General features: G+C 38.3%; 1 protein-coding gene across 1 annotated transcript in view; it reads right to left on the minus strand.

The window, feature by feature from the left end:
- The window catches only part of LOC129757613 (sodium channel protein 60E-like), a 909,603-nt gene that overhangs the window by 29,252 nt on the left and 868,098 nt on the right, over positions 1 to 12,253 (minus strand). Inside the window, exons 19-20 of the mRNA XM_055754888.1 lie at positions 8,933 to 9,035; positions 8,477 to 8,605 (exon numbers count right to left, since the gene is read on the minus strand). Of these exons, the coding sequence (XP_055610863.1) occupies positions 8,477 to 8,605; positions 8,933 to 9,035 (232 nt within the window). The remainder of the gene's footprint in view (positions 1 to 8,476; positions 8,606 to 8,932; positions 9,036 to 12,253) is intronic.

Here is a 12,253-nt window from a genome sequence, read left to right on the forward strand (position 1 = left end):
GTGAGATCTTTTATAAATTAAGTTAAATGTAAGTTCTGATGATTGAGGTCAAGGTCCTACTGATTATTTAGGCCAACCATATATTTTCTTAAAATTTCGAAAAAAGAAGAAATTGTTAAAAAAAACAGAGAAGATACCCAGATAACCAATCATCGGCTAAATAACAATAAAAACTTATAATTACCCTAATGACATAAGTTTAGGGGAAAAAGGTCATAATAGACACCTTAAGGAAGGCGCTCCTTCAACCATACTAGCTTTAATATGTAGGTTCCATTAGTATGACGTGTACACACACTGAAGATAGGGAAGATTTGTTCCCTATTTGGCTGGAAATTTCAAAGAGATAACACCTTCGAAATAAGCATTTTAAATTTGTGTTTCAGAAGCTAAAAATTAGTCTCTGTAATGGGCGTTTCCTCTTTCCAATAAGATTTCAAAACTACATCATCATCAGTTACACAAGAATTTTCTCCACAAATACGGCGTTCCTGAAGGGTTTCCCTGCCGAGCAATTGGCATTTCTCGGGAAGCTCGTACGGGTTGTTCCATGACAAAAATCTTAAGACGTATTTCATAAATCAGCTTTGGGCGGCTTCGATTCTATTAGACCAAAACCTGGAATTTTTGCTCCAAACAACCGAGGCAGATCCCAGAAAAGAACGGACAAACGAATAGTAGAGGGATTGTAAGCAGTACGGGACTCGAAATTGCTTGGAAATCATCGTGGTGAAACCGAAGTTTCTATTGGCTTCCGCAATAATAATCGAATAGTGTTCTCGAAATTGTTTGATTTTCGTCCAGAATGACAGCTAAATCCTTGAAAAGCGTGCAGCATTCGGCAAGTGGCCCAGATATGTTGTACGGCCAGCTGATGGTATTAGTTTTGTGGCTGAAGGAGATGATATCGTATGTTGGAATATTGAGGCTAGCCAGTTCAAGCGAAACCATTTGCTTAATTTGTCGATGTAACGTAGTAAGACTTGACAGTCGGCGCTCGAATTCATCTAGCTATAAATTTTAAGGTCATCAGTATATGCCAGCAGGCACTCTCGGCAAGGATATCGTTGAAGAAAATGAAGATAAGAAGCGGACCAAAGTTGCTACCTTGTGGGACACCAGAGTTGTTTCGAAATTCCTTTGATTCTTGAGACCCGATTTTTACCGATATTCTTCTATCGGTTTGGTACGATTCCATCCACTTTAGTTAGCTTAGCTAGCGAAATCTTGTGGTTGACGCGATCGATGGCTGCTTTCAAATCGGTGTCGATTCGATAACCTTTTTCAATGCATTTCAGAGAAAGAAATGAAAAGTGCATCAGATTTGTACTAATAGTTCTTCCCAGGCAAACCCATGCTGATCAACCGATATGTTGGGCTTTGCTTTGTACATTAAGTTCTTCGATATTTGAATTACTAGGAGTTTTGATCCTGCGCATGGCGAAGTTACCCCTCTGTAATTCGTTACATCCTCGTTAAGTTCCTTGTTTGAATGCGCGAAATATAACCGTTTTTTTCTCCAAAAGGCATGGCAGCAAGCAGTCGATACAGATAAGTGTGTCGGAAGCCTAAATATTTAAAGGGCATTAGAATTTTTTCCTCAGTATACGTATTATACGAAGACGACTATTGACATGGAAAAAGAGGCTCACTTATCGGGCAGTGACATGCCCTTTACAAAATGGCAGTGATGGCTTCGACCACACTGGTAAGGATCAGTACAAACATCTCGGTGATCGGAAGCTGCCAGAAAAGGATATTGTTCAGGTTATTTCCACCAGTACTGCGAAAAAGTACTTAGGAAGTTCACTAGCTCCAGGTGCTCTTTCACTAAAATGAAATTGAACGCTGCTACAAGAAGATATCGCAGTTACAACCGTTTTTGCTATCGACGTTATGTTGCTCGTACGCAAAGGGAGCTTCACCGGAATCCGAAAAAGTTCTGGAAATTCGTCAACTCAAAACGGAAGGAATCCGGTCTGCCTGCGGTACTCCAACTAAATGACAAAATTGCCACGGCTCATGCCGAAAAATGTAACCTCTTCGCGATGCACTTCTCCAGTGTTTTCTCTGATCTATCGCCAACTGCTGATCAAATTTTCGCAGCAGTCACACGGTTGCCCATAGATGTGCTGAATCTGGATGTTTTTTCTATAAGCGAGGAAATGGTTCTTGAAGCCATCGGTAAACTGAAGTATACTACATCACCCAGACAGGATGGAATTCCAGCGTGCGTTCTTAAGAAGTGTCGTACTATTTTAGTGAAACCACTTACTCACAACTTTAACCGGTCCCTAGAAAAGCAAGAAATCCCCGACCTCTGAAAAAGATCGTTTATGAACCCAGTTTATAAAAGAGGTGATAAGCAAAATATTCTCAACTACCGTGGTGTCACATCACTAGCTGCCTGTACGAAGGTATTAGAGAGGATCGTAAACGATGTTATTTTCTCAGCTTGTCGGAACTTGATCTCCGAAAATCAGCACGGATTTTCCCTAAACGTTCGGTAACCACGAGTTTGACAGTTTTTACATCATATTGCATATCACAAATGGATTGTGGAAAGCAAATTGATGCAATTTATATTGATATTTTGGCTGCATTCGATTCAGTGAATCACGATATTCTCCTGAAAAAATTGCAACGTTTGGGATGTTCCAAACGACTATGTGCTTGGATAAAAAGTTATCTTACGAATCGCCGTTTAGCTGTTAGAATTGGTTCTGCAGAATCTCCTGATTTTATTCCACAGTCTGGGGTTCCGCAAGGCAGCAATTTGGGCCCTCTGTTGTTTACAATGTTCTGTAATGACATTAATTTGCTTCTAATTGGCTGTGGTGTTCTCCTGTATGCTGACGACCTTAAAAATATTTTTGGTCATAAACAGTTTAGCTGATTGTTACGAGTTACAAGACTTCCTGGACATGGTGGTGAACTGGTGTGCTGATAATTTACTGGTTTTAAGCGTTGCTTAGTGTTGTGTTATTACATTCGGTCGGAGGAAACATCCATCCATATATGAATACAGCATACTGGGTGAGTCACTGCAACGTGTGAATCAGATAAAGGATCTTGGAGTTTTATTGGACCGTCATATGACTTTCAAGCCCCATTACTCTGTGGTACTCGAGAAGGCCAACAGGATGCTTGGGTTTATTATACGCCTGGGTACAGAATTCACTGATCCCGTCTGCCTGCGAGCTTTATATTGCTGCCTGGTTCGATCAATATTGGAATCTGCGAATCTGGTATGGTGGCCGTTTGAGGCTTTGTGGGTTGCGCGTTTCGAAGCAATTCAACGGTGATTTGTGCGGTATGCTCTCCGTGAATTACCTTGGGAAAACCCGTTAAATCTACCGCCTTATCCACAACGATGTGCTTTGCTTTCCCGTTGTAACATTTATGCTCCGGAACGAACCCTTCGTAATCGAGACTGGCTCTCATTGGAACCAAGAAGTACGCGCTATGGCAGTAACTACCTCCTTCGTTCCGCAAAAATATGCTTCCTTCGTTATTATACCCTATTCGATTTTAATGTGTCCATTGCAACATTCAAACAACGGATTGAGCATAGCATGAGTGAACGATTAAGAAACTAGCAAACGATTTATGTGAACCTAGATATAAGTTTTATTCATTCAGACACCCACCTTTGTCAGATGATATCAAGATAATAAACAAATAAGATGAGATACAGAAATGTGGTCTTTTTTATCAGTTGAGCACGGCGAGCCACCGCGTCTCCCCAGTATGCTACTTTGAGTCCATGGGTGCAATAGGTCAAATCTAGTTACTTTGTACCCCTACGCCATAAAGTCCACCAGGGGCTTCTGGCCATAATTCCCATCCGGACCTGCAACGAAGGCTGTACCCCTTCTGGACCGCTTCTGCGCTCATTGGCTCACTCGATTTCAAGTCAAAACTCCAGCATATATACTCAGCCTCTTGTTACGATTCAAGACTAGGACCTCTGCTTTGACGACTCGAGGTCTTCCCTTTACTCGTAACTCGAGGCTCGCTTGGTTACTACTACTATCGTGCGCTTTGTCACTGTTCAAGACCACTGCTAGAGACCAATGACTTCTTCTCTAACGACTTGAGGTCTTTGCCCGTTCGTGTACCGAATCGAGAGCAGCATATCCTAGACTCGCGCCTGTCACAGCACACGTCCGGGGCTCTACGGAACTACTCGGATGATTTCCAGCGAAGACTTCATCCTAAGTACACCGACTCGTGTGACTCACCCGCCTACGACCTGAAGTCCGAGATTATAACGCAGCGTGAATACTCTTCTTCCTTCGAGTTCGACTGCGAAGAAGGTCAAGTCCCCACAACTTTCGTCGTAGGGAGTGCTTTCTACGGATACTCCGCGGCGGTGGAGGTATCCTAAACAGCGTTCACGACGTACCTACGCTCGGCATACTCAGAAGGTAAAGTATTCTATCTTTGTATGCACTCCGCCGAAAGGGTATTCTACTCCAACCGTGGTCCGGTCCTCCTCCTTCTTTTGGCTGGCAACCCTAGGGTTTTTGCCCGAGATGTGCTGTATCGAGAGCAGCTTATCCTAGACTCGCATCTGTCACAGCATACGTACGTGCCTTTTACGCTTACGACTCAGATGGATCCCGACGGTGATATCATCCTACCCGGCTCGAATGGCTCATCCAACGGTAACGTGAAACCCGTCTACCGGAGACTATTTCGCGGCGTGAATACTCTTCCCTTCACGAGTTCGACTGCGGAGAAGGTCATGTCTTATCCCCGCAGCCTCCGTCGCAGTCGCGCGTTCTACTCGGATACTCCACGACGGTAACGGTACATGGAGGTACACGACCTACCAAGCAGCTCGGCATGCGCAGAAGTAAAAATCTTAACTTTGTATGCTTTGTATGCTGCTGGGCAGTCATGATCCGGGTGAACCCATCGCTGATCACGCGCCAAGTATTGGCATCTTCACTCATCCTCCGCACGATGTTGTCGGCTGTCGTGTCGGGTCCACAGGCGGCAAGCATGTTAATGCGTACCCCTTCGAACCTCAGACAGTTGAACACTACGTGCTCTGGTGTCTCAACCGTGTCATCGCAGGTTGGGCAGAATAGCGAGGCCACATGTCTAAACCGATGGTGGTACTGCATGAAGCATCGGTGACCAGTCAAGAACTGCGTCATGCAGAAATCCACCTCTGCATGTTCCCGATCCATCCAAAATCCGACATCAGAGATCAAGCAATGGGTCCACCGACCGCGTTCCAAACTGTCCCACTGGTACTGCCTGTTGGACATCGAGGTCTCTCTTGCATGTTTCCGTACAAAGGACATGTGTCGTGCTCGTAGCAGAAGTTATTTTCCTTTAACAAGACCGAGATGGGCATGACCCCCGCCACAACATCAGCAGCTATCGAGGACACTATTCGGTATGCGGTGATAACCCACAGGTTCATCAGCCGCCGCGCGCTGCAGAGCTTCTGCAGACTACACTGCTTGCTTAAGGCTTCCGCTCCATACCGCAAAATGGACGAGGTCACGCTCGCCAAGAGCCTCTTCCTGCTGCAGCGGATCACTGAGTTGTTCGACTTGGCCGCGATTTTCCGAAGCGATCTATTATGTCGAACAATAGCAACGCACGCATTGTGGATAACCATAGTATATATTATAGCTGAGAGTGTGAGACTTGGACTTGAACTGTAAGAGCTACAGAGCGATCACTGTCCTCAATGCCACCTACAAAGTGTTGATTCGAATCCTACTCCGCCGTCTAACGCCATAGGCCACAGATTCGCGGGAAGTCACCAGGCCGACTTCATGGAGGGGTGGTTTACGACGGGCCAGATCTTCACTCTACGGCAGATTCTCCAAAAATGTCGTAAAATCTTAAACGAGAACGGCTTTTCCGTGAAGCTGGCCAGACTGATCAAGGCGACGATGGATGGGACGAAATTGTCGAGCGATGGTCTATCCTGCATGATGTTCAATGTAGCGTTACAAGATGTTATTCGACGAGCGATGGGCGAAATGCAGGGCACGATTTTCTACATATGCAGTAAACTTATCTACTTTTCGACGACATTGAAACAGTCGGCAGATCATCCCAAGACGAGGTATATGCTGGCTTGCGGATCCGAGACCGACCGAGCCCACTATTCCAGTAATAACAAGGTTAAGATCGACGGCGACGAGCTGGAGATAGTCGAAGACTGCTCAAAATGATAACAATGATCAGTAGAAGTCGTGCCATGCTATGGACTCCACAAGCAATTGCGGTAGAAAAATTTATTATTTGGTCTTTAGGATTTTAACATCTGGATGTCATTCATCTCTCAAATTGCGGTCGAGAGAACTTAGCCCTTGCACGAAGTGTAAACTGTTCAAAACGCTCATTAGACTAGTTGTACTCTACGGGTACGAGACATAGATATTACTAGAGGAGCACCAGCGTACATTCGGAATATTCGAGCGACGAGTGTTAAGAACCATCTTTGGCGGCGTGCAGAAGAACGGAGTGGTAGAGGCGACGGATGAACCACGAGCTCGTGCGACTCTACGGTGAACCCGGTATCCAGAAGGTTGCGAAGGCTGGACGAATACGCTGGACAGGACATGTTGAGAGAATGCCAGATTACTGTCATGCAAGACAGGTGTTTGCTACGAAGCGGTAGAAACGAGACGAGTGGAGCGTGATCTGGCGAATGTGAGATGTCCGAGAGATTGTTTCCATGAAACGAGTTATTTGAAGGAATTATATTCATTAAGTTATGTTGTGAGATCAAATATTTAATAAATTTATAATACTTATAGCTGAGAGTTTACAGTTATTAAAAATGTGTTAACAAAAAATGGAGGACATTTATTTCTGTGGAGGCCCCATGAAATTAGGGTATTCTATTCAGAGGAAAACTACCGATGGAATACGAAATTTTCCATCGGTTGAGCTGTGAGTTGGTAATAACTTCTGCGCCACAAATCAAACGAAAATTATGCGAAGAATTTTTTTGAGTACGATTGGGACCATACGTTGAAATAAAAGGTGGCATTCCGTAACGCTGGATTTTATGAGTAGTATGTTGTTGTGCTTGTATAGAGCTCACCAGCAGACTCACCTTTGCAGCCATTTTTTTATATAAATTTATAACTCAGGAAATCCACTTCCAGGACATTCGAACTAATAAATTAATGTTCCTGGATATCAACCTTGGCAATCAAAACATTTTTTTATTTGTACAAATATGAGAGACTCTGAACAGTTCTGAATCCAGAATTGTCAGTTTTAAAAGGGAAATTAAAGTCGAAACTATCCTGAATAATGTTACAGGATACAGACACAGGGCAAAAAATGTGTTAAATGAGATCTGTAGCGAACTCAATTAGCATTCCAACGTTGTATTTGTAAACTTAGGTATTTTACTTGCGATTCTACAGTTATCATGTTTTGTATATAGATGTTTGACTTCTATTATTCATATGGTTTTGAAATGCTTTCTATACGTAGTCCTCGTGCCAGTAAGTTACACCTTTTAAAAAATAAAATGAAAATCAGAAGAAACAAGCTCATCATTTTGTCTAAGAAACAAAACAAAAAATTTAATTTATTCGAAATTTAGATTTGTTCGAAAAATTTACGTTATTTCAGTTTAAGATTTTAAATTAAAAATATTTTTCTTAACTCTTGATTGAAACCAATTGACATGCAACAGAAATTTTGAAATAAAAATAGCGCAATCTAACGACAACGACTATCAAAATAATACAAACACTTAAAGCACATTTTTGACGACTAGAAAACGAGGTTATTTTTTATTCATTTTAACATCAGAGTTTCTAAAGTTAGTCGGAAATTGAAAGAATCCCGAAAAAAGGTTCACATTTTATTTATGGTATTCAATCTGCGAAGTTTGATGAGATTTACCATTTGCTTTTATTTTCACACGAGCTTACAATCACGTTTACATCTAGGTACAACACATGGCAGACAGACAGGACGAGGAAGTCACTTTTGCATACAATCATCAGAAAGAGAGTAGTGAAAAAAAAGTAATCGAAAGACATCGTGCATTTGCTACCATACCGGGGTGGTTTTTTAACCAAGCACGGTTTAGGACAGATTTACGTTTTTTTTTGTTTCGAAATTTAATGCACATTCATGAGTTTTCTTTTTCAATTTGCTTATCGACAGTAGTGAAACGGTTGCTATTTTGTTTTTTCTTCTTTAACATCGAACACAATCTATTCGGAAATGACAGTGTGTTTTAGGATGATGGAAATGCATATAGGTGGTTACTTGTTATTCATAGAGAGATTTTTTTTATTCGTGGCCACACAAAACACACACTCTACACATCTAGTATTATTATCTCGAAAGGTTGTTCAAATGGTGGAATGATGTGGTGTAACGAGAGAGAGTGATGAGGTGAGGTGATCGATCATTGTGGTGGTGTGATGAAAAGGTCGATAGATGACAGATGGCATGGCCTTTAACGTACCTCCTTTTTCGACTTCAACTCCTCCGAATTAAAACTATTGAGTAACAAGGCCAAGAACAAGTTGAGAACCATAAAGTTTCCCATCACTAGCGCCGGCAGAAAAATGGCGAAACACGAAGAAGCTCCTTGCTGGAAAAATGGAAAACTCTGGATTGATAAAGGCCCATAGTTTGATTGGTTATTAGGGTGTGTCGAATTGCAACTTTTTTCGAATTTCAAAGACTGCCTTCTTTTTTGGTCAAAACGAACGACAGAATTTTTACCAATTTTTGAAAATGAGATTTTGATTTGAAATTTTGTATGGAAAACACAAAAATTTGTTCGGCTTGTCGAAAACGACAAAGCCGTAAGAGTAGCGAGAAACAAATCATAACGTCCCAAACAGAGCACAGGCTTTTTAGGATTCGGAAAATGTTGCAATTCGACACACCCTGTTGGTTATGCCATTGAACACACCTCTTCTTCTGCTCGCATGCAGTCCCACAGTGGCTCGATCCATTCTCCGCATAAAATGCGAAAAATCATCATAAACGAATGAAAAAAATCGTTGAAGTTCCACCTGTTGGAAGAGAGATAAAACAGTGGCATTAAAACGTAAAGTAGGAAAAAAATTATTCAGTGCAGAGTAGGGTTTCAATTATCTCAGGTTGGTGTATCAATCATCAAAGTGTAGTTGATTTTTTCACACTCCACCATAAATATAATAGATTCAACTACAAACTGCTGATTGAACTTTTGCAATCAACTATAAATATAAAAGATTCAACTATTATAGTATGATTGACTCAACTATAAATTGTATGGATGATTTTAGACATTCAAATATAAATAAAAAAAAAATGAACTAAGAAATTTCGGTAAGTTCATACATTTAATAATAGATCCAACCAAAAATATCTGATTGATTCAAATTTAAATATAATAGATTCAACTACAATTGGAGGGTTGGAAAGTTACTAAAACCATGCCTTTAAAGAAAAAAAAATTATAGCAAAGATCTTTCAAACCTACGTGGAATCAGTACTATATTTGTTCCTTCACAGGTGTTCAAACGTATGCTAAAAATTAAAAATTAATTTTTTTTAAATACCTTCAACCTTCTCAGCAAATATCAGTCAGGTTTTAAAACAACTATCGCTATTGCTTAAGTGCTTGATGATATCCATAGTGCCGTTGGTAAGAAACAATTGTCGATCAGGTTAAATAATCTTAAATCTTGAACATCAGAAACTTTGAAACGCCCTTTGTGATAGTAGATAGTTTTTGTTTTAATTAAATTTTCTTGAAACTATATCTTCGAAACTAGAAAATTTAGACCAAATCTGGATCCTTAATGAAACAAAGAATGGAAGAAAGCTTTTAAATCAATTTTTTTTGTATTTATGGTGGTTTATAAGTTTTGAAAATCCCATTCGCACTGAAGGCTCTATGTTACTATTTCCTGTAGGCAGATCTTGGCATTTGACCTTTTGAAAAGCCATTGATCATTTTAAGCCTTCAGCGCGTAAGATTTATAATGATTTCTTCTTCCTATCCTGAGATTAGTCACTTTACTGTGCACTATGGTTCTTCAAAATTGTTTAGAAACAAGCGATATTGTTACAGTAAAACAGTCATGTCTTCAACAGTTTTCAATCTTTTTTTTTTAATTTTTGGCTATCATTCAAGGTTCAGAGACAAAAAAATTGAAATCTCAAAAGCTAGTTCAAAATCGTCTAAAAAATTGATTTTGTTCTGAAAAATACGTTTTTCATCATAAATCACAAATATCTACAATACTGTTAATTTTACACAAAAGCAAAGTTTAGATGAACGATAGCAAATTTCTCATATATTTATATATGAGAAAAAAATTTAAATTTCTAATTTATACTACGTGGGCCAACATTTTTGGATTTATGTCCAAGTACTTGTTCCTCTTAGCTAAATTTCATGATTGGAGGGCATTACTCAAAAACTGTTCTACTAAGATTTTTTTAACTTCATTTCGGGATTCAGCGGCATGTTCACATGCAAAATTTGGGTCAGTTAACCCTCATCCGTTTGTGAAATTTATACCCGTTACAGACCCTGGAGTGTCAAACCATTAAATCACTCTTGTTTCCTAACCGATTTTACAAAATTTATAGTTTTGGAAATCTCGTAATGTAACTGAAATATGATTTGCACACAATATTCAGCTCAAGGCCGTGCGAACGGAAGGTGTTGAAAAATAAGTGTTAACAGGCAAGTCAGAAATTTGGAATTTACTGTTAAATCACCCTAGGCTTGAGATATTTCATCTTACGACACTTTATGACGTTCATGAATTAAATTATTTCTTAATTGTAAATTTTGAATTGCAATTCAATTCATCTTTTGTATTGAAATTCTAAATTAGACATACAAAAACCCTACATCGTCTTTATAATGGGTTTTTATTAAGAAGTGTAACTAAAAAAGAACCTAGTTTAAAACGAATAATTTTAACTTCAAAATCAATTCATCGAATACTTATTTTATACATTAAAAAGTTGAAAACTATGTAACAGGCGTTGACCTCTCACGATGGTCAACAGAATTAGCAAAAAAATCTTAAATCTAACCCTCTTCCCTATCACAAGAAATTTTGATTAAAAAAGATCATATATGTCATTGAAAATGTTATGCTGATATGAAATATTCTTCAAGAAACCCATTTCAATTTCAATTTTATTTTGTGTTGATTGTTTTTCTTAATACTCAACATCAAATTTGAAAAGGTTTGGATTAATTACACAAGGTCACAAAATTTACATTTTCCGATCAGCAATGAATTTAAAACGTATTTTTTTTTTATTAATTTGGGTGCCCTGAATCTAAATATTAATTTTTCTATCAGCGTTTGTTATTCAAATAACTTTTCAAAATAGGTTTAAATTATTTTTTTTCAAAGTTGACAAAACTTGAAAACAAAAACAAAACATTTTTAAAAAAAATTTCAATCAATTATCAACTTTCCCAAGACTTCAAATAATTTTGAGTTCTGCGAAAAAAATTATAAGAGTTTTCTATTTGTTTACATTTTCTAACCTAACGATTTTTTAAAGAAATTTAAAACCAAAATGAAATTCAGATTCTTTTTAAAGCATAAACCTAATCGTTTTACAGGTTCCAAAAAATTTGCGAGTGAAATTAAGTTTTTTTTAACTTTCTGCAGTAAAGTAATGTCAAAAATACTTGTAATAATATTTTTCCAAATTTTTATAAACTGTTGAATTTTGCTTTTTTAGATCATGCATCATCATCATCATCATCAAAATATTATTCCTTAATTGAATAATAACGAAATCAGAATCAGATTTCTTCTCAAATATAAGTTTGATAGTTAATCAGTTATCAATGATTGATTTCACCTAAAACTGACACATTTTAAAATTCCAAATAATCAAAACTTAATGTGATAGTTAAAATTTGACAAAAGATTCCAGTTCAAGACGCTGAAATCTACCAAATCAACTATTAAAAAATAAGCACCAAAATGCTGTTCCTTTGATTGATCAATTAAATTATATAAATATGTTATTTTAATGGTAAGGCGTGTTAATTGAAAAAAAATCTTCTGAAATGTTAAAAAAAACTTTTCTTTTTCATTTTCATATTTTGTTTTTATTTTGAAATGAATTTACTGAATTTTATGAATTTTATAGTATTTTTTTTAAATTTATAAATAAATTTACCGAATTTTAAAGTCAAGGTATTAAAATTTTTAAATTTTCTTGGTAAGTTTGACTATGTTTTTCAATCCAGAGTTTTTGT

Source organism: Uranotaenia lowii, chromosome 3 (assembly GCF_029784155.1).
Source record: "Uranotaenia lowii strain MFRU-FL chromosome 3, ASM2978415v1, whole genome shotgun sequence".
Classification (NCBI taxonomy): domain Eukaryota; kingdom Metazoa; phylum Arthropoda; class Insecta; order Diptera; family Culicidae; genus Uranotaenia; species Uranotaenia lowii.